This window comes from Magallana gigas, chromosome 4 (assembly GCF_963853765.1).
Source record: "Magallana gigas chromosome 4, xbMagGiga1.1, whole genome shotgun sequence".
In the NCBI taxonomy this organism is placed as follows: domain Eukaryota; kingdom Metazoa; phylum Mollusca; class Bivalvia; order Ostreida; family Ostreidae; genus Magallana; species Magallana gigas.
The window spans coordinates 24,212,936-24,237,469 of record NC_088856.1 but is presented as its reverse complement, the minus strand read 5'-3'; the positions used below and the strand labels follow the sequence as shown (position 1 = coordinate 24,237,469).

Below are 24,534 nucleotides of genomic sequence, written 5' to 3'. Positions count from 1 at the left end.
TGAGGTCCTCTACCTAATCCTAGTGTTACCAAGTTCTTGTGGTTAATCTCAAGTGAGATACATACCCCTGACAAGAGCCAGAACCCCTGGGAGCCACTTGGTGGTACCCCTACAGCTCAAATTTGAGACCGGGAAATAATAGCCCCATAGGTTCCCTATACTGCCCTGGTATCCGTTTAATGCACACTTCAAAGATAAAAGAGATAATGGCCCGCCTTTAACCCCTATATCATTGTGAAATGCTAAAATATGACAAAGTTCGGGTGAGCTAACCGGACCCTTGTAGGGGTCATGCGAACCCCTGGGAGCCACTTGGTGGTACCCCTACAGCTCAAATTTGAGACCGGGAAATAATACGGCATATCTTGGCTTGTCAAAGATATGCAAATTTATCCAAGGACCTATAAATAGTGTTTATGTTTTTCCGGAATTTTTCCGGTTGAATATACTCGCTTTAAAATTAGGCCTCTTTTTGCATCATTTCTGGATTCTTCTTGAAACTGGTAAGACATGTTTTAATTCTCCGTAATAAAGTATACTCTTTAGATTAATTTAGTCGTTCAAATACTTTTATCAATTTTATTAAGTCGAGAAAAGGCATATCTGCCACCGATTTCCGCTCGATGGCCACTGAGGTCCTTTGATTGTATGGATTTAGATGCAACAATCTCTCGAGTGCAATCTTCAATGGCGCACATTATTTTAGCTTGATCTTAAATTTACTGCTTTTTTCGGCTTAGCTACCAATATACCAATAGAATTTTATGAAATTGATTAACATTGATTTATTTACAAATTAATTAGGTAACAATTTTCGCTTTTGTTTTAAAATACCACGAGATCAACGGGGTCAATGCCAAGGCCGAAGAGACAACTTAAACGGGCGGCTGCCCGTGATACTCAAGACCCAGGACAAGCACGCAGGCCAGGCCGGCGCAGGGCTCAACGCCAACAGACCAACAATAACGAACAAGATGTCCAGGCTCAACTGGCACCCCCTCAGCCCCAGGCAGTCCAACTACCCCAGGCAGCCCCACAGCATCAGGCGGCACTGTTACAACAGGCAGCCCCACCACAGCAAGCCCAGGATCAGGCGGGTAATGAGATTTTTAACCCCCCTGTAGCAACATTACAACAATCCACCACTCTAATGCCCGGCCTCATTTCGCCTGTCAATTCTAGTCTCACATCTTCATGTACAGATACAGGGATAACTTCCATTATCACCTCAACCCATCAGCCTACTCCTGAACCAATCAACTCTATTACAGTTCCCATTGGGTATCATGTAAACCAACCAATTAAGCAAAAAATCATCAAGGGCGAATTTGTCAATCTGGGAACATTATTGGTAAGGGACCCCACTAATGCCCATGCAACATCTACTCTCACAATTGATGCGCAGGGTAACATCATATCACAACCAAAACCCACAACCAGAATAACATCTATCGAAAAATGGACAGATGCATTTCTCATTTATTTCAGCATTTACACTGCAGTGCACCCACTTAGATCGCAACAGCTTATTAAATATATGCACGACGTTCGCTTAGGGGCACAGAATTCTAATGGGTGGGTTTCGTACGATGAACAATTTAGGCTAAGGATCGCACACAACCCGTCACAGAACTGGGGAATCATAGATAATGAGCTTTGGTTATTATACATGACTGCCAATTCAAATAAATCTTCTAGTACCCAACACCACAAGTGCTTTGATTACAATCTCAAAGCAAACTGTTACAAGCCCCATTGTCCGTACATACACCGATGCCTTAAATGCAATGGCACCCATCCATCTATGTTGTGCAACAGTGCTAACCCACCCCCGGGTCATGCAAATAATTCCTTTCGGGCATCCACTCCAGTCCGCAACAACTCTTATGCCACATTCAGGTATCAGACACCAGCACACCAAACACGCACCAACCAACATTGGGCAGGAAACCCTCGTCAACCCCAGAGACATTTGGGTCCTAGGGTATTCTCCCATAATCATTAGCGCAATTAGCAATTATTTGAGTCAATACCCAGATAGGGTCTCGGCAAGGTATTTAGAGGATGGTCTAAAACATGGCTTTAAATTGCAATACTCTGGACCACGCATTTCAGTTTTCTCAAAAAACTTGAGTTCAGCTTCCGACAGCGAGGAGGTTCTCTTGGAAAAAATATATAGTGAAGTTACGGCAGGTCGAATGTCTGGCCCATACTTACTCCCACCCATGCCTAATTTACATGTATCTCCCATAGGTGTTGTACCCAAAGCTGACGGTGGATGGCGTATGATAACACACTTATCCTACCCACCCTCTTTCAGTATTTATGAACACATAGACCCACAGTTCACTACAGTTACCTATACATCTTTTGACACAGTGGTCCAAACCATAAGCACACTAGGTCCTATGGCTCTATTAGCTAAGGTGGACATTAAAAATGCTTTTCGTCTTCTGCCAATTTACCCAGGGGACTTTGAACTTCTAGGAATTTACATTAATGGGGCTTATTACATCGACAAATGCCTCCCCTTTGGGTGTTCAATATCATGCAAAATATTTGAAACTTTTTCCACTTTCTTAGAATGGGCTGTCAAATTTAAAACACAACTCGATACAGTTCACCACTACTTGGATGACTTTATTTTTATTGGCAAGTCCAATTCAGACAATTGTTCAGCTCTCATGCACACTTTTCAGGACATTTGTTCAGAAATAGGGGTCCCCCTGAACCAAGACAAAACTATTGAGCCAACCACTAAGCTTACATTTCTTGGTTTAGAAATCGACACTGTGACTATGCTGGTCCAAATTCCCGTTAGTAAGGTTCAAGAACTTAAACTTTTGTTGCAGCATTGGGTCACACAGAAAAAAATTCTTCTTTCCCAGTTAGAATCTTTAGTGGGCAAGCTCAATTTCGTTAGTAAAGCTATCCCAGGTAGCCGTGCATTCAATAGGAGATTTTACAATGTTATGTCCGGGGTGCCCTCTCCCTATCATCACATCAGAATTACGAACCCTATCCGTGAAGACATGTTCACATGGCTACAATTTTTAGACAACTTTAACGGCGTTGTATACTTCCCAGACACTGAATGGGTTACACTAGATACTTTGCAACTTTACACGGATAGTGCAGGTTCTGGCCACCTTGGTTGCGGCAGTTTCTTTCAGGGTCAGTGGGTTCATTTTACCTGGCCATCTTCATGGTTAAACAAGCCAATTTTGCGGGACATAACTTTTCTCGAATTAGTACCTATCGTATTAGCCTTCATGATATGGGGATTGCGTTTGCAAAACAAAAAAGTCATCCTCCATGTAGATAATATTTCCCTTGTACATATTCTCAACAAACAGTCAGCCAAGTCCCCAAGAGTAATGGTACTTGTCAGATCGTTAGTCTTAATGGCTTTAAAACACAACATACAATTTAAAGCACAACATATTCCGGGAAAATCAAACATTATTGCTGATTCTATATCTCGCAAACAGTGGGAAGTCTTTCGAGCAGCAGCACCTTATGCAGACCTTCATCCGCAGGCCATTCCAGCCCTATTCCAGACATTACTCTCACAAGTCACATCCAATCATTGTTCAACGCTTCAGTTGCTGTAAACACTAGGCAAACACACACAGCAGGCATCAATTCATTTGAAACATTTCGCCGGTCTCATAACCTACCCAGTCTGTGGCCACCTCTCGACACTCACATTACAAGGTTTATCGCTTACCTGTCACTTTCAGGTTACAAATACTCCACAGCTCAGTCATACATTGCAGCTATCAGTTTTTACAGCAAAGCAATTTACAATGTAGATCCTACTAATCATTTTATTATAAGAAAGCTACTTCAGGGCATGCAAAGAACAACACTACACAAGGACACTCGTTTGCCTATTACATTACAGCTCTTAAACAAAATTATACCAACATTGCAAACCGTATGCAACACCATATACGAAACCAAACTATTCACTGCAGCTTTCACTTTAGCATTTCACGCCCTCTTGCGCATAGGGGAATTCACAGTGTCTAAAGGCAACACACCAGCAACTATCATCCAATTTCATGACATAACAATGCAGCAGACCAACATTCAATTGACAATTTGTCATTCAAAAACAAACCAATTAGGTGTGGGGGCAAACTTGCAGATTCCTGCTTCAAATGGTGTTGCTTGTCCTTTTGCCGCCATGCATGCCTACTTACACATGCGCACATCTCAAACTGGCCCATTGTTTATTCATTTTGAAGGTCAACCATTGACCCGTTATCAATTTATCACCATATTGAAGCGTTGTCTTAATGCAATAGGGGTTGATAGCTCCAATTATAATTCCCACTCATTTAGAATAGGTGCAGCTACAACCCTTGCTATTCAAGGCGTTCACAGTGACGTCATCCAAGGGTCAGGACGATGGCGCTCTAATGCATTTCGTACATACATTCGGTAACCTTATCATTCCAACAGTATCTATCTTACTAACCATAAACAAGATAATTCTAGGTCCTGTCAGAGTTTGGATTGTCGGATCTTCTATCATCAAACGAGCAGCTATGAGTGCAGTATCAAGACAGGGGGGGGCTTAATCTTAATCTCGAGAATACTTCAGTCTTATGGCAGGGATATAGTGGCATGAAGCTACAAGACCTTAATACTAGGCTATCAACGTTGCTAAGGTTAGAAGATCGTCCTGAGTTTCTCGTCATTCATTGCGGAGCAAACAATGTTGGCCAGAAAACCACTGAAGAGCTGCTGGAGCTCCTTTTCACAACCTTGTCCCGAATTTGTGACATGTTCCCTACCACAACGATAGTTTGGTCCTCTGCCCTGCCTAGATTAGCTTGGCGCTTTTCAGACAATGTTAAAGCAATGAATGAAATAAGGGGTCGAATGAATAGAGAAGCGATAAAATTTGTAACATCGAGGGGCGGTCATTACATCAAATACCCTCAGTTTTCCCAAAAACCACCTACGTTGTTTGACCCTGATGGAGTTCACCTGTCCCAGCTGGGTAATGATATCCTTTTAAATACCATTCAAGGTGCGTTGCAAGATTTATTAAATTGTGGCGGTGTTGGCCTTCCGGACTAACCACATCACAATTAACTACTACTGGCTCGTGGTGACCATTGGAGTTGCGGTCCTGCCGCCGTCACCAATGTTACTTTTGGAAAGTGGCGCACTCCATTGGTGGCGGTTGCAGTGTCATAAACAAACGTTCATGACCCTTGCAAGTGGCGCTATCGTCGCACCCCAACTCCAATGGAAGAGTGCAATCATTCAAATTATCATAGGATACAGTTTTTTACTGTCAATATAATGTGTTTATAATGCTGTTAATGTGTTTAAAATGCTGTGTATTCATGCTTGTGCATTCGCGCACATACTTGCTGCACAAGAACTTTGACAATTTTAATGTGTTTTGAACTTTGAAACTTGTGCATTTGCGTTTACCCATTCGCACAAACCTTGTGTATAACTTTGTCATTTGTATGTCTGTGCATTTGCACTTACCCACTGTACAGAATATTATATTTTGTGACGTTTGTGCATTTGTGCTCACCCACTGCGCAATGAGCCTATTGATGGGCCGTCACGTATTGTTGTATTGTTTGAATTGTTGTGAGGCAGCCCATTGGTAGCCTAAAGTCACTGCGGCCAGTAACGCCAAACCATAATAAAGTATTTAGTCCTAATCAATCTCTCTTAGTTTATTCATCAGGTATCTTGGATAATACGGCATATCTTGGCTTGTCAAAGATATGCAAATTTATCCAAGGACCTATAAATAGTGTTTATGTTTTTCCGGAATTTTTCCGGTTGAATATACTCGCTTTAAAATTAGACCTCTTTTTGCATCATTTCTGGATTCTTCTTGAAACTGGTAAGACATGTTTTAATTCTCCGTAATAAAGTATACTCTTTAGATTAATTTACCCTCCCTTCCTCTCCCATTTCCTTTCCTTAGAACCACATACTGCTTTTCTTTACATTATTTTTTTCAGGTCAACCATCATAACCTTTGTGATACCTTCAGTTCCGGTGTGACACCCACGTAATCTTTGTGATACCTGCAGTTCTGAACAAAAAATCGTCGCAGTGACACTCGTTCTATTCCTGACATTGTCGTTGATTTATGGGCTATCGTCGCACCCCAACTCCAATGGAAGAGTGCAATCATTCAAATTATCATAGGATACAGTTTTTTACTGTCAATATAATGTGTTTATAATGCTGTTAATGTGTTTAAAATGCTGTGTATTCATGCTTGTGCATTCGCGCACATACTTGCTGCACAAGAACTTTGACAATTTTAATGTGTTTTGAACTTTGAAACTTGTGCATTTGCGTTTACCCATTCGCACAAACCTTGTGTATAACTTTGTCATTTGTATGTCTGTGCATTTGCACTTACCCACTGTACAGAATATTATATTTTGTGACGTTTGTGCATTTGTGCTCACCCACTGCGCAATGAGCCTATTGATGGGCCGTCACGTATTGTTGTATTGTTTGAATTGTTGTGAGGCAGCCCATTGGTAGCCTAAAGTCACTGCGGCCAGTAACGCCAAACCATAATAAAGTATTTAGTCCTAATCAATCTCTCTTAGTTTATTCATCAGGTATCTTGGATAATAGCCCCATAGGTTACCTATACTGCCCTGGTATCCGTTTAATGCACACTTCAAAGATATAAGAGAGGGCAAAGCCACGAGTAGGTCTTCCGTTGTTGCTGCGAGTTGAAAATATATGTGATGTGGTGTCAAACGATTATAATTACTAAACTTTCAGTTCTGTTTTTGTTATAAAAACGTGTTATGATTGAAAGCCAGCATATAAAACGTGTATTGAAAAAGAAGATAAGAAAATGTTTTAGTTTATGTAATCGTTAGGTTTTAATAAGCATGTATTTTTTTTTTATTATTTATTTACATCGATAACTCTTACTAAGACCATTCGGCTTTGTACAAGCGCACACATAACCTCGGACATCGGGTGAGAGCTGCACCTGGCTGAACCTGTCAATCAAACTCTGTGTATTTGTTTTCATTGGATGGTCAAGCGTCTCTTTTTTTGTCAATAGCCAATGGAAAAATTAATGACTTCAATGTAATCGGAATCATTATTTGATGAAGCACACAATTTAAATGATAGAATATTTATTAATTATTTGAACAAAATTAAATGAAAACATAGAAAGCAAACATACTGATCATTTCTATGAATTGCAGGAAGTAAGTTCTTTGGAATCCCGATTATAGATATTTTTACAAGTAATTATTTTAATTATTTAAACCACTGTTAACGGAAAAAAAGAGGTCTTAAAAGTAATTAACGCACAGGGATTTGCCTACAATGTACACAGTCATGCAATTAATTATTAAGGGAATCTTTACGAATGGAACTTAATTCAAATAGATCATGATAATCTATATACACTGTACGCCGTTATACATGTACATGTAAGGAGCGCCGGTAATATATACGAAGATTGAGTCAAAAAATTAAATCATTTTTATTTCTTGTTCTTTCAATACAATGTTAAATTACTTTGAAAAAAAAAATCCGAAATAGTAATTACAACTTTCTTTTTTGTTTAATCATTTGAATTTTTCCTGAGGTGCATGGATATGTACCGAACATATTTGTTTACGCGAATGATACGACATAGGAAAAAAACTAACGGATGTTTGTATAACATTGTTTTCTAACGAATGTGACTAATTTAATTTTAGATATTTTTCAACATCATCAATGTAAATTTCACACAGAGACTTTCTCTGTTTGTGAATATGATTAAGTTGGGGAATAGCTTGGTAGGATGCCACTCGGCTTTCTACTGGTTGCTAATGGAAAAGAGAAACAATTCCGTAAAATTAAAACAAGTTCTTTATTCTTTAAACGTCGGATGGAAAGTGCATTAAAACAAAAACATATTTCGAAACACCCTGTAGTAAAACACCGCAATGCGAGAAAGCGAGATCGTTTTTACGCTTATAATCTAAGGATCGATAATTCCGCATAAGTATGAAAATGCATAACGCTTATAAAATGCAAGAAAACTAGAAAACAAAATATAAACTGTTGTCATTAAATAATTAAAGAGGAAATAACTTACAAATATTACTTAGCTGACGAATTTCTACCGATTCTTAAATTCACCTTCTCGCACTGAAGAGTTTACTACAGGTTTACAATAATTACGCGGCGAATTCAATTTTTATAAAAACAGCATTTAACAGCATAGAAATTCAATAATAAAAATCACACATTTAAACGAAATGAAGCAAAATTAAGTATCATGGCATAATAAACAATGACGCGAAATATCTTTTATAGAAATGAAAACTAAAATTCTGGAATGACAAATTCATAGTTCCGCCGAATAATAAGAAATATATAGTTAATCATTGTTCTTAAGTATTTTAAACAAACAAACTAAAATTTATCAAAATTAGCAACAGAAAATAAAATAAAATACTGTAATGGAAACCTAAATTACTGAAAATAGAACATTTCATTCAAGCTTACCTAATGGAAAAGAGAAACAATTCCGTAAAATTAAAACAAGTTCTTTATTCTTTAAACGTCGGATGGAAAGTGAGTGAATTAAGTAAATTCACCAACCATCCGGTTTAATTTGGAATTGCTCTCATTGACCAATCAGGATACTTGATTTAATGCTAGCGGGCTAATTTCACAGAATTTCTTCTACGAGCTGACACTGATTACTTAAGGCCAAAAATGTGATAAAGTCAATTAGATGAATTTCGATGTACGTATGTTAACAAAGAGAAGATTAAGTAAAGCCGAAAAGAGTAAATAAGTTTTCTGACGTAATGAAAATAGAATAATCTTCGCGAGTCGCTAAAGTGTCGCTCTGATAACACAAAGAATTTATCTTCAAAGGTTTGTCTGAATGAGGAATTTGTCAGTTTATTTAACAAATTAACTTATTGTCCGACAATCTGTCATAACTAAATAATTTCCAGAAAAGTGTCAAATTGTTTAGATGCCATGGTTATACAATTAAAAAGTAAAACGCTACCAATAAATTTTCTCGATTAAGAAATAAAGTAAAACTTTTAACAGTGAGAAAAAATACAAAGCATTTAAAATAAGTAAAATTTAAATGATTTTGAAATAAAAATTGTAACTCTAAAATGCTAAAAATAGATATATTAACTTGTGCTGAGTTAACACTCAGAAATTAAATTGTTATAGATAGTTTTAAATTCTCTGAATTTTAAAACTTTAATGTAACATAAATAATATCAGATTTATTTACTGTTTGTATTTTTACATCGTATTCTCTGAAACCAATAAAAATACTAATGTTAGAAGAAAAATCAAATCCCGCCGAATACCGAAAACCCGATTTCAGTTTGTAATCATGCGGATTTTATTTTTGGTATTGACTATTGAGTTACGGTAACATTTTTTCTGGATAATTTTTTTTATTTATTATTTTATGTATAGTAAAAGCACCATTCCAATTGTTACTCAATTAACATAACAATTGATGACCCGGGGCTATATATGTTCTGAGCTGTGTGCGCTGAAGCGACACAAGATTCTCGGTCGCACGTGGCGGTTGAATTAACACAGACTGACCGAATAAACAAACGGGTGGGAAAGTGAAACAAAATGTTACACATAAGAAGAAGCCACCAAAAATGATTTTCGACAGATCTTGATATCGTTTCGCCAATCAAAAAAAAAAATACAGCGCGAGCTCCTGTCAGCGGAGCGGGAGGAAGGGGGGGGGGGGCAGCAATGAGTTCGCTTCCATAATGAAACGAACATGTAGAAAAACTACAGAAGTGATTAATATGTGACCGATAGAATCTAATCTAAAGTGTTTAAAACTCATGTGAATATTCTTTTAAATAATCATTGGATGCCTCAACTCAGGACATTCTTTTATCGTGCTAGCACCTACCGCAAACATGTAACATGGAACTTTGATTATAATTTGATTTGATTTTATAAACTACCTTGTACGCTATCGTATACATCAATGCTTAATCAACTGTACAAGCAAAATAAATTTATCTTTTCACCTTAAACCAATACAATAGTTGAAAACATAATAAAATATAGTTGTGTCCGTGCAAAATATGAAACATGAACGCGTGATAAGGTACATGTAGAAGATCACGAACCGACCGCGGATCACTTGTCTACTCGCGCTGGATCTCCTCAGCCATGTGCGATGGATGATCATCATTTAAATGTTTAATATTTAGGGGTTGTTGTTGTTGATTTAAAGCATTATTTGTTCAGTTTATAAAATATTTTACATAAACAAACCAACCATTAATTTATGTCTGACGGTGTTTCCGATTTGGAGTAATATCGTTCATTAATATTCATTTACACTCAAATTTAATTAAATAAATACAAAATGGACAAACTTTGATGACATAAAATTAAAACATTTCTTGTATGTACGGCTATATTAACTCAAACACGTTCATATGCATGGAAGTGTGCGTCTCGGTGTGCGAATCTTGTGTATTAAATAACCGCTATGTAGTGCAGCCGTGGCTGAGATCCTCTGCCGTGGGCGAACGATAGCTTATGTAAAGGTACAACGCACAAACCCGCACAGCTCAGAACCCAGGAAGCTTTGAAAAGATTGCAGTATAATGACCTTACTCTATCAAATAGAAGTTATTTATTTTAAACTTAAAAACCCACAATTGATCTATGTCTATTATTGCTTTAGATTGAAAATGACATTCCTTTATTAATTAACTGAACGATTTCTTAATTGACACCCAATCGTTTAATCGATAAAAAATATGTGTAATCAAAACGAAAACAATTCTTGAGTTTGCGGATAAATAAACTCATATATGAGAGACGCAACTCTCGTGTATTAGATAACCGCTGACCGCTAGGTAGTCCAGCCGCGACCATGGTGACCGATTTTCTCGGCCGCGGGCGAGGGAGAGCTTACGTAATGGTACACACACACAGCTCTGATTCAAGGTAGATTTAAAATGCATGGAGTTAATAACTAAAATGTAATGCATAGATTTTTTTTTCATTCCATATTTTGTGGTTTACTAGAAAAGAAAAACAATGATTTGTTTCCCAAATCCCGTTTTTAAGGATTGTGCATTATAAGAACTTAACAACAATGACTTAAACTCCTAAAATAAAGCACGTATCCTAAAAAAAAGAATTCTTATGAATTAATGCCGTTTGTATAAACCAGCATACTTTCTGCGGTAACTTTATGCCAGTTGTACGCGCAAAGACTTTCGTTAACTTGTCAAATGAAAACAGGTACATGTTAACATGTAAAGCTTTTTACACTCATACTACACAAATCTCATACAAAATAACATTGCAACGACCTTTATGAGATCCCAACAAACAACTTTTCCAGCGACAGCCATATCAAAATCCTAACCGTTTTTGAGTTATTAAGCAAAATCTTTTGAGGGCTACTGGCCCTTAATTTAAGGGGCCAGCCCTTTTTTATTGGTGTCAAATGAAAGCCCTTGATATTTTGCACAACTTTTATTCTACATGTCTTAACAAAATGTTTTTCGTTTAAAAGATATAAAGGAAAACATGTCTAAATTTTTGCACTTTTTTGAATCCTGTTTTTTGACCCCCTACCTTTTCCTAAATAAAAAACGTAATCAAAAAACAAAAACAGATGTGCACAACTACAATTTCTCTGTTATTCAAATTCGTTAGATTCCCATTCCCTGCTATCATAGTCTCGGAGCCTTTGTCTGGAAACAAAAGGCCCTAAAACAATTTAAAAGGAGAATAACTCTTTTACGGAAAGGGAATTCTACATTTTATGAATTGCTTAAGATAGTGTTTTGTAGAGTACATAAGCCCTGAAAATTTGAGCAAATACCGTTCAGAAATGAGCAAGATATGAAGCCTCAAAGTTCCCGTCTAGGAAACAAAAAAAGAAAAGAAAAATAAGAACTAGAGCAAAGCTCGTTGCAAAGCAACGAGTGGGTCTTCCGTTAATGTCGGAAGTAAAGCTGGAAGTTCCTGTAAAAAGCAGAGCTCTTAAACCAATAACAAGAGTAACTAAAATAAAAAGATGAAAAAAATCGAATTATTCCTGGTACGACTTAACAAACTCGAATGATTTTAAGTACGATTTAACAAAACCTTTTTGATTTCAAGAACGACTTAACAAACAAATCCGAATGTGTTTAAGTACGACTTAACAATTATTTTTGGTACGAGTTAATTTTACTATAAACATTACGCTATTTTTTAAACCAAGGACGCGAAAACAAAATTTCCGGAAAACTCAATTTTTAAACCCCGATATCTCTGTAATGCATCGTCTGATTTTAAAACGGATTTCAGTTTTAAATTAAGCTTAATAAAAGCTGCTTTGTGGTTTTATAATAAATATTTATAATAAATAAATTATTGGTCAGAAAAGAGTTATCATAAAAAGACTTAGTAGCCCTTGTACCCCCTAATTTGTGGGGCCAGCCCCTTTTTCTTGATATCAAATAAAAGGTCTCGCTAATATAAACATATTTTGTTCTACAAGTGTTCATGAATTGTAAACCTTTCTCGAGATATATGTACAAATGTGTTTTAGGGGCCGACCCTTTAACCCCTTACCGGGGCCACTAACAACAAAATTTTTGGTTAAATATTGTTCAGAACATTATTTTGAACAACTTTTGTTCTACATTGCTTTTTAAAAATATTTCTCCTTTTTCAGATATTAATGATCAAAGTTTTCAACTTCTGGCCCCTTAAAACCCCTAATTACGTAACATATGACTTAGGTATGATATTGTATAGATAAACAGCTGTACAATGAGCATTTTTGCTTCTATAAATAATAACACAATATTTTTCAGTAAAGAGCTATTATAAAAAGACTTTAGAGCCCCCTTGGCCGCTAATATGAGGGGCCAGCCCCTTTTTCTTGATATCAAATTAAAGGTCTAGCAAATATAAACATATTTTGTTCAACAAGTGTTCACAAAATGTTAACCGTTCTTGAGATAACTGTACGAATGTGTTTTAGGGGCCGACCCTTTAACTCCTAAATGGGGTCATAAACAAAAACATTTAAGGTAGCATATTGACAAGAACACCATTTTAAGCAACTTTTGTTCTACATTGCTTTTAAAAATATTTCTCCTTTTTCAGATATTAATGATCAAAGTTTTGAACTTCTGGCCCCTTGAAACCCCTAATTACGTAACATATGACTTAAGTATGATACTGTATAGATAAACATATGTACAATGAACATTTTTGCTTATATAATTAACAACAAATTATTGTTCAGTAAAGAGCTATTGTAAGAAGACTTTTGAGCCCCCTTGGCCCCTAATTTGAGGGGTCAGCCCCTTTTTCTTGATATCAAACGAAAGCTCGTGAAAATTGAAACAACTTTTGCATTACATGTTTTAACAAATGATGTGCACATGGAAAGGTATTACAGAAAATGTGCAAAAATTTCGATGAAAAATTTGGTGCTAATTTTCAGGTTCAGGCGAGTTTCAAGGCCTTGAGCAATTTTCATCATTGGAAGCATGGGGGTACATCTGCAGACATTCATCTACAACCTCTGAAAATTTTAAGCTTCTATCTTGATTAGTTTAGGAGGAGATGCGTGGACAAAATGACCCTTAAAAATTTACAAAATCGTCTATATCTGAAACCGGAAGTGACATCATCATGCAAAAATTAAATATTATGTAGCGACGATGATGTTCAATCACTCCTAAAAATTTCGTGCAAATCGGTTGGGTAGTTTTTGAGAGATAATGCTCCAAAAAAGTCAGAAAAAGAAAAAAAAGAACTAGAGCAAAGCTCGTTGCAAAGCAACGAGTGGGTCTTCCGTAAATGTCGGAAGTAAAGCTGGAAGTTCCTGTACGAAGCAGAGCTCTTTAACCAATTACAAGAGTAACTAAAATAAAAAGATGAAAAAAATCGAATTATTCCTGGTACGACTTAACAAAATACGAATGATTTTAAGTACGACTTAACAAAAACCTTTCCAATTTCAAGAACGACTTAACAAAAAAAATCCGAATGTGATCAAGTACGACTTAGCAATTATTTTTGGTATGAGTTAATTTTACTTTGAACATTACGCTATTTATTTAAACCAAGGACGCGGCAACAAAATTTCCGGAAAACTCAATTTTTAAACCCCAATTTCTCTGTAGTACATCGTCCGATTTTAAAACGGATTTCAGTTTTAAATTAAGCTTAATAAAAGCTTCTTTGCTGCTTCATGATTAATATCAAATTATTGGTCAGAAAAGAGTTATTATAAAAAGACTTAGTAGCCCTCCTGACCCCTAATTTGAGGGTTCAGCCCCTTTTTCTTGATATCAAATAAAAGTACTCGTTAATATAAACAAATTTTGTTCTACAAGTGTTCACGAATTGTAAACCGTTCTTGAGATATCTAAACAACTGTGTTTTAGGGGCCGACCCTTTAACCCCTTACCGGGGCCACTAACAACAAAATTTTTGGTATCATATTGTGCAGAACATTATTTTGAACAATTTTTGTTCTACATTACTTTACAAAATATTTATCCTTTTTCAGATATTAATGATCAAAGTTTTGAATTCTGGCCCCTTGAAACCCCTAATTACGTAATATATGACTTAAGTATGGTACTGTTTAGAGAAACAGCTGCACAATGAACATTTTTGCTTCTATAATTGATAACAAATTATTGTTCAGTAAAGAGTTATTGTAAGAAGACATTAGAGCCCTCTTGGTCCCTAATGTGAGGGGCCAGCCCCTTTTTCTTGATATCAAATGAAAGGTCTCGAAAATATAAACATATTTTGTTTTACAAGTGTTCACATAATGTTAACGGTTCTTGAGATATCTGTACAAATGTGTTTTAGGGGCCGACCCTTTAACTCCTTAATGGGGTCATAAACAAAAACATTTAAGGTTGCATATTGTACAAAATATTATTTTGAGCAACTTTTGTTCTACATTGCGTTTAAAAATATTTATCCTTTTTCAGATATTAATGATCAAAGTTTTGAACTTCTGGCCCCTTGAAGCCCCTAATATCGTAACATATGGCTTAAATATTGTACTGTATAGATTAACAGCTGTACAATGAACATTTTTGCTTCTATAACTAATAACAAATTATTGTTCAGTAAAGAGTTATTGTAAGAAGACTTTAGAGCCCTCTTGGCCCCTAATTTGAGGGGTCAGCCCCTTTTTCCTCATATCAAATGAAAGCCCTTGTAAATTGAAAGAACTTTTGCATTACATGTTTTAACAAAATATGTACACATCGAAAGGTATTACAGAAAATGTGCAAAAATTTCGTGAAAAAATTTGGTGCTAATTATCAGGTTCAGGCGAGCTTCAAGGCCATGAGCAATTTTCATAATTGGAAGCATGGGGGTACATCTACAGACACTCATCTACAATCCCTGAAAAGTTCAAGCTTCTATCTTGATTAGTTTCGGAGAAGATGCGTGGACAAATTGACCCTTAAAAATTTACAAAATCGTCTATATCTGAAACCGGAAGTGACGTCATCATTTGAAAATTTAATAATATGTAGCGACGATATTGTTCTATCACTCCTGCAAATTTCGTGCAAATCGGTTGGGTAGTTTTTGAGAAATGACGCTCCAAAAAAGTCAGAAAAAGAAAAAAAAGAATAATAAGAACTAGAGCAAAGCTCGTTGCAAAGCAACGAGTGGGTCTTCCGTTAATGACGGAAGTAAAGCTGGAAGTTCCTGTAAGAAGCAGATCTCATCAACCAATAACACGATTAACGAAAATAAAAAGATGAAAAAAAATCGAATTATTCCTGGTACGACTTAACAAAATCCGAATGATTTTAAGTACGACTTAACAAAAAACCTTTCCAATTTCAAAAACGACTTAACAAAAAAAATCCGAATGTGTTCAAGTACGACTTAACAATTATTTTTGGTACGAGTTAATTTTACTTTGAACATTACACTATTTTTTAAACCAAGGACGCGGAATCAAAAATTCCGGAAAAATGAATTTTTAAACCCCGATATCTCTGTAATGCATCGTCCGATTTTAAAACGGATTTCAGTGTGAGATTCAGCTTATTAAGCTCTACAAAATACGTATACTTTTTTAATTTGATCAAAAAATTTATTTTTTCGAAAAATTTGAATCACTTCCAGTTTCGACAGGAAGTGACGGATTTTTATTTCCAGCCTTATTGCACATGTAAATTGCCAAATGCATGACCAGGGAAAATTTCAAGACTCTATCTTAAAGCGTTTTTGAGAAATGCCGCGGACAAAATGACTTTTTTAAAACTTTAAAAATGACGTAACGTAAAAACGGAAGTGACGTTGTTATGGAAACTTTTATATCATTGAGGAATTTTAATTGCACATAATCTCTGAAAGTTTCATTGAAATTGGTTGAAAACTTTTTGAGTTATGAAGCCGAAAAGGAGTCAGAAAAAAAAGAAAAAGAAAAAAAATAATAACTAGAGCAAAGCTCGTTGCAAAGCAACGAGTGGGTTTTCCGCTAATGTCGAAAGCAACGCTAGAAGTACGTCTAAGAAGCAGAGTTCTTATCTAGTAACAAAGAAACCTAAGTACAAAAAGATAACAAAAAAAAATCGAATGATTCTTGGTTCAACTTAACATGATCCGAATGTTTTTAAGTACGACTTAACCAAAAACCCTTAACCATTTCAAGAACGACTTAACAAAAAAAACAATGTGTTTAAGTACGACTTAACAAATTTGACTTCATTTTAGGTACAAGTTTACTTTACCTTGAACTAACATCTTTTTTCTTAACCCAGAATGCAAAATTAAAATTTATGTAAAAAATCAATTTTGTTTAAAACATAATTCTGAGCAACTTTTCCTCTTCACTGCTTTTCAAAAGGTTGACCTTTCGTACTGTGTGCTCGTTGCGTCATTAATTGTCAGAAACTTATCGATGTAAAGTTTACTTTACTGTACTTCTGTGAATATTTTCTATGTAAAATTACTATGAACCAGACAACATTGAAATGGTGAACATTTCAAAGGGCCCCACTTATGTTATTTCAGAGAATTCTGCTTTGACCTTGACCTATAACTTGAAATTTTTCCAGCTGGCATAGAACTTTTAATTCAATTTCATTCCCCCTAACATACATGCATTTTTGTTCAATCTGACCAAGATTAAGCATATTTGGAAAATAATCTACTATTTAAAACTAATTTTAAAAAGATCTGCTATGACCTTCACATTGACGGACTTGGTTCAAGGTCACTGCACGCCATTAACCAATAAACTCTGTAAAGGTAAAATATTAGCCAAATAGGGGCTAAAAGGAGAGTATATCTATGTTCTTAAAATATGGATTTTTGTGTAATCTGATATGACCTTGACTCTTCATCTACAAATATCATTCGAGGTCATTGCATATATTTTGAACAAAGGCATCATGTGGGTGAAGTATGAGGCTGAATGGAGCAAAGGGAGAGAAGATATACTCCGGACAAGGATTTTTAAAAATATAATTCTGGTATGACCTTCACAGTTTCTTTTCACTGAAAATAGGTTCAAGGTCACTACACACCCTTTCACCCTTTACTCAAAAGCTCTGCTTATGTGAAGTCTGAGCCAAATAGGGGTTAGTAGAAATTATATATGCTCTCAAAAAAGGATTTTTGCATGATACGATATGATCTTCACCCGTTACCTAGAAATTTCATGCAAGGTCACTGCACATCATTTAACCATAGAGACACTCTGTGAGTATTAGCCAGATTGGACCAAAGGGAAAAAAGATATGCCCCAGACAAGGATTTTATATATATAATTCTGCTATGACCTTAACCTTATACCTAAAAACATGGTTCAAGGTCACTGCACATCCTTTGACCAAAGGAACCCTGTGGATGAGGTATGAGCCAGATTGGGCCAAGGGGAGAGAAGCTATGCTCCTGTCAAGCCATCTCGGATGGACAGACGGACAAATTGATCACTAGAAGGCGCCCGCATAAACATGCCTTTTTATCTAATTAAAAATAGTATCCATGCTATCTGCCCATGGTGAATAGTCATCAAAACCATTCATCAGCAGAATTTGATTTCCCTCCTTTTTAAGGTGGTATGGGACATCTGTCGATATTAATGTGGATTAAAGTACTATATAATTGAAAACTTTTCACCGGTTTAGAATTTTCAAATTTTACAATATTTAACCAAAAAATAGCTTTTAAAAATATTTGAAAAGGTAAAAATTGTAAAAACCCCAGCGGGATTCGAACTCATGACTTACAGGTTCCTAGTAAACCCTCTAACCCACTGTGCTAAGGAGTTAGGTGACCATTTTTTAAAAGAAACTACATGTACTTATATAATTACACTTTATTTTATTGTTTATTTCGATAAACAATACGTCACAACATGGAAGTGTCCCATATCACCTTAAACTCGGAACACCTCTGACCTAATAAGATCACCGCATTAAATACAAAGTTTGATTTAACTCTAATTTGTTTATCATCAAGAAATTCTGCATCGCTGACAAATAAAGTTTTCTTCTGTATAATGAAATACCAATTAACTGACTATTCAGACAATAGCAAGTTTATTGTCCCATTCCACAGCAACTATTTCCCTTGGCTTTGCCTCATTAAATAGTTGCTGTCTTGGGGGACAATAAACTTGCTATTGTCCTCATACCCAGTAAATACTAAATAGGCATATAATATCCCATCCACCTACATTTCATGTTATATAACCTCCCGTTTGTAACCTTCAATTTCACTGTAAAGTCAACATAGCTGTCATAGCCGCAAGTTTCACAATTTATTCCTGCTTCTCATGTACTTAAAATTAGGGGCCTTAATATTGCTTACCAATTCCAACAACAGACATCCCTCTAACTATTGATAATCATTAAAATTCATTTCATGAATCTACACAACAATGATAAACCTTCAAGTACAGTCACTCTCAATTTTACAAAAATATTGACGGTACTTTATCCGAAACTGTTCCTTGTATCTTTAACTTAGTACACTAACATTTTTATGAAAAGACGGTTTGTCTTAGAATAAGAAAGCTAATGCAATTCTGAGAAAAAGAATACCACATATTGCCAATTCCATTAAGGTTTAATAAAAATATGGCCATTTAAGTGAACCCACCATTTCCAATTTCCTTTAGTAAACACAGGTTTACAGGGTTCTCCATAGTAAAACATCTTTACCTGACCTTTTAGAGGTCAACTTTTGTTCAACCACCTTTAAAAAGAAACCTTATTCAATACAACATATGCCTACATGATATAATCATGATAAAAGCTTCACATCACTTAGAAATACCCTTACATGTATACCCCCCACCCCCCAATCTTTTGATTTTCATAAAAAGTCATGGTTTGAAATGTTTTACCTAATTTTATGAAACGTGTGGCAATTTCCTTGAGTCATTTCTCACACATATTTGAAAACAATCATCAATGATTCTAAAATTTGATCTTTATTTGTTTATATTGTATGATTTGTACCATTTTAATTAACAAATAGACAGCTGTCCTGCTTGTGATTTCTTGTTTTCATGAAAAAAGTAAGCTAACAATCATATTTAGTGAATATCTAATCTATTCTGATTTCTAGTCTTCTTCTAACCATGCTAAAACAGTAAGTTACAACCTACAAGTTAGACATCTGCCTTAAATTAGAATTCAATTCAAACACACCCAGGTAGCTGGAGACAGAGTTGATTTCAATGAAAAATGTTCAAATTTGACATGTTTTTCTACTTTTTTATGCATATATACTTTAGAAAGGTAGAAATAGGTTGTTTCTTGTTCATTTCAAAAGTAATTATCATAGCAGATGTTATTTCAAAGTCAAATGTACATTTACATATCCTACATGTAATCTTAATGCAGACAATTAAATAGAGGGGGGGGGTTCAATTATGTAAACACATCTAAATATCTTTATGAAATAAAAAATAAAGGAAACATAATTGTATACTTTTATTGAAAAACAAATTTTCACAGCAATTATGAATTTCTTTAAACAGCCTTAAATTTTGTTTTCATAATTTCTTATCAAACACAAACCACAACATGGCATGATGCTTTCTTCAAGTTCCATTATTGTTCATGCATTATTGGATTTAATTTGAATTACCGGTAAATAGTCTGTAGAACACAAGGAATATGCATGTGGATAGAGGTGACAGGTTAATCTCAGGAGCTGACCCACAAGAATCAACAGGTACCGGTAAAAGCCATGTGGTAACAAGAGTCTGTTTTGAGCTGAAATAAATAAAAAAAATAATTAGCTGTGTTTACATACATGTACTAGTAATAGCTGTGTTTACATTAACATATGCATAGTATTTCTGTAAAAAATACACTGACCATGCAGTGTAATAAGTATGACATATCCCAATACATGACATAACATTTAGGCAGTACAAGATCAAAAATTTGCATATCAAGTCATAATATAATATTAAAAATTTTTCATAGGTATAAACACTTATCAAATTGAGAAAGAGAGAGAGTTTGAGAGAGAGAGAGAGAGTTTATTACCGTACTTGTAGTGCAACAGTCAATATTTCAATTCGTAAATTACAAACGAATATTACCCACCGAACAGCGTCAAAGTACATGTACTGGTATTACCTTCTGGTATACCATTTTTTATCAATTCTACTGTGTTTTTTTTTTTGGCAAATAAATTTAGCGAGGGTTTTTGTTTATTTTCTTATAAATTACATGTTTTAAAAACAATACTACGTGTAATAAGCATAAAACATGTATGAGTAAACTTAATGAAGAATTTTTAATAGATTATTTTTCAAAGAATGTGGTACATTACATGTATGTCAATCTTTATAAAACTAGCGTATATTTCGTGCGCCATAAATTGCAAGTTTTTTGTAAATATCATTTACTTGCATGATAGGTATATATGGTCTAACCAAAATTTTCTTCATAAAGCTACAGCTGTATGTACCACATATATGTTTTGTCACAAGTATACATTTTTTAAAAAAAATACCCAAATTCCAACAGTGTAAATAAACTCAACTCATTCTCTGATAAGTTCATTGTGTTTTGTGCGTGCATATCTTATTTGTCTGCTGCAACAGCAGCCAATCAGCGATAAGCTGAATCCACAAAAAGAAAGTTTGTGTTTTAGGAGCGGGTAAATTGTTTATGCGACACTGTCAAGAAAACCACACCAAATAATAACAAGAAACATAAATATTCACTTAAATGTATTCTGTTGTAAAGTAAAGGTTTTTAACACTTATTGCATCTTGCAAAACATGTGATGACCTTAATCATCTTTCATATATCTGATATACATGTATGTGTAAAAGATGGGAGAAATAACGACGGAACAAAGTGGGATTCGAACCTGGTCCTCTGAATCTCTAGTCAAGTGCTCTACCAACTGAGCTACATGTATCTGGCACCGGTATTCAAACCAGTCTGACCGTCACATTCCTCCCCCTTAAATGATCTTCACCCTCGAAGATCATCCCTGGCAGGATCGAGTTAACCTGTTAGTTCCAGGGGTTGGTCACAACACCAATATTGTTACAGGATGGGAGAAATAATGAAGGACCAAACCGGGATTTGAACCTGGGCCCCCTGAATCTCTAGTCAGGTGCTCTACCAACTGAGCTATCTGGCACTGGTATTCAAACCGGTCTGATCGTCACATATATAAAGAATTATTTTAAACAATGTTGTTCAATAAAAAATAACACTCGCAACCTTCAATTTTTGTCTGTAATTAATTAATATTGGCGTGCGATCAGTTTTCGCCGAGTACCATTTCTCACCAGTGCATTGTTACGTCATTTTATCAACACATAAAATTATTTACGAAAATATGATGTAACAGTGCACCAGCGAGAAATGGTCCTCGGCGAGAACTGCTCGCACGCCAGTACTGCCAGTAGTCAGATTAAAAAAAGAGAATAAAAAATTACATTTAAAACATTGAAGGACAATTTAAGTACACATCATAACTGCTAAACAAGAAAAATTATGTGAACTGGTAGAATGGTAGGCATAGTTCTAACTTGTAACCTACATGATCAAGTACATGTACCGGGTACCCGTTGGTCTGCTAAACCTCTTTAATGATACAATGATCGGCATCATAAAGATATTAAAGTCATGTTTTAACTCTGAAGTCTGAAGTATACAATTTTATCTACTTGAAGTTATGTCTACAGGGTATTCATGACTACATTTGGAATCTTCTGCACAAGAATATATGATATGTTTCTAATTAGACCCTGCTTTGAATTTTGAGTTGAAAATTCACAATCTGTTATTTTTTTAAATAGATAAATTCAGTTACCCTTTCCAGTCCCCCATGAACCCCGAGCGAGTCTAAACATCCATGAAACATGTAAAATTTACACGTTAGTAAACAAACACCCACACCATAACAAAAACATCTAACAGTGTGCACGTACTTACATGTACATCTATACTATATACTAAACTTTAACCAGTTAACAAGAAACTTTAAAAGGAGTAAAAACCTCACCTTCTTCAGTAACATCCACATAAATCACACACTTTAATGTCCATCTTTTCTCCTTTATTACTCGTAGCTTATCAACGGCTGATCGTCGACAGAAGTGTGGCTGTCAGAATTTCCTCGTAAACGATTCACACGAGAAAAATATCCTCCTTAAACAAATATGTAGTATTGTTCCCTGTGCATGTTCATATGTTTCACAGCAAATTGAAAATGCATGTGTACACCGAAAGAATACACAACTTCTCTTCTGCATTACGGCTCTCTCTTTTCTACAATGCCGTTCGTTACTGTTTACATTCGGCGCGCGCGCGGGGGTTACAAACAGGGGCGCCCCGACAAATAGTTGCATATAGAACGTTTAAATAATGTGTTCATTGAATTCATAAATGATATAGATGAAAAAAATGAAATTGAATCACAACAATTTATCTAAGACGCAACACAACGTAATGCAATAAATGCCTGGCATTTGTTCGCTTGTGTGTCTATATAGACATATTAACTCGTTCATGTACGATTCTCACATATTTGTTTTATGAAATTTGAAAAAAAATATAGCACAGAACTTGTTTAATTTGATAGCAAATGACATTATTTAATATATTAACAATAACTGAATTATTTTTTTTTCATAAAATGATAACGATTTTTGCTATCAGAAAAATACGTGTATGAGCTGCTGACCCCTAATTATAGGGGCCAGCCCTTTTTTCTTAATTTTAAATGAAAGCTCTCGATATTCTAAACAACTTTTGTTCTATATGTATTAACAAAATATTTTTAGTTTAAAGGTTATAATACAAAAAGCAACAAAATTTCAGCCCCGAAGAAATCTTAAACTTTGGCGACAAATAGCTCAAAAACTAATAAAGAAATTACCAAAATTTTCATGCCAGCAAAACTATAAAATGTTACCGACAATTTCGCCAAATTTCATGCATCTATCATCTGTAGTTCCCGAGATCAACTCTGGACAAAAGACCCCCCAATTTTCAATTAAAGGGCAATAACTCATAACCGGAAGTGAATTTTAAAAATTTGAAAAAAACGTCTGGAGATATTAATATCATCTACATACCCTGAAAGTTTCATAGCAATCAGACAAAAAATGTTCGAGAAATCTCGTGCACAAAATTTGCGGGAAAAAAAAAAAATAATAATAAGAAACAGTAGAATAACAGAAGGGTTTTCCGTTGAAAAACGGAAAACCCTAATAAAAAGAAACCGAAGAATAACAAGAGGGTCTTCCGTTGAAAACGGAAGACCCTAATAAAGAAAAAGAAACCGTAGAATAACAAGAGGGTCTTCCGTTGGAAACGGAAGTAAGAATAAAGAAAAAGAAACCGTAGAATAACAAGAGGGTCTTCCGTTGGAAACGGAAGACCCTAATAATCTTAATTTTTTTACCCGCACAATAATAGAAAGGTCTTCCGTTGGAAACGGAAGACCTTAATAATGGCCCTTCTTTAACCCCTATATCATTGTGAAATGCTAAAATATGACAAAGTTCGGGTGAGCTAACCGGACCCTTGTAGGGGTCATGGGTGCCTTTTAACGCTTATTATGAATACCTCGTGAGGTCCTCTACCTATCCAAGTGTTTGCAAGTTCTTGTGGCCAATCTCAAGTGAGATATGAATCCCTGAAATGAGCCAGAACCCCTGGGAGCCACTTGGTGGTACCCCTACAGCCCAAATCTGCGACCGGGAAATAATAGCACCATAGGTCCCCTACATTGCCCTGGTATCCGTTTAATGCACACTTCAAAGATAAAAGAGATAATGACCCGCCTCAACCCCTATATCATTGTGAAATGCTAAAATATGACAAAGTTTTGGTGAGCTAAACCGAACCTTTTCATTGTCATTGTTGTATTCTTCGAAGGTTCACGTCAAAACATGGCTGAGACAAAATAATCCCAATTTCACATGATGATTTTCGCTGTTTTTGACTGCGACATATAATAATTTTCATATGAGAATAA

The 24,534-nt window shown here is 35.4% G+C and overlaps 2 protein-coding genes across 4 annotated transcripts in view; both read left to right on the top strand.

The window, feature by feature from the left end:
* Nucleotides 1-24,534, top strand: part of LOC105323398 (universal stress protein in QAH/OAS sulfhydrylase 3'region) — an 80,288-nt gene that overhangs the window by 33,060 nt on the left and 22,694 nt on the right. The gene's annotated exons all lie outside the window — the stretch shown is intronic.
* On the top strand, nucleotides 360-6,604 carry LOC117680646 (lethal(3)malignant brain tumor-like protein 3). 2 transcript variants are annotated; one of them, XM_066081694.1, is made up of 2 exons: nucleotides 360-503; nucleotides 805-6,604. In XM_066081694.1, exon 2 carries the CDS (start codon nucleotides 854-856, stop codon nucleotides 2,003-2,005), a length of 1,152 nt encoding a protein of 383 aa, XP_065937766.1. In that variant the 5' UTR covers nucleotides 360-503; nucleotides 805-853; the 3' UTR covers nucleotides 2,006-6,604. The 2 variants fall into 2 exon arrangements, with proteins under 2 accessions (XP_065937766.1, XP_065937767.1); XM_066081695.1 differs by having other exon boundaries at nucleotides 361-1,097; nucleotides 6,009-6,604.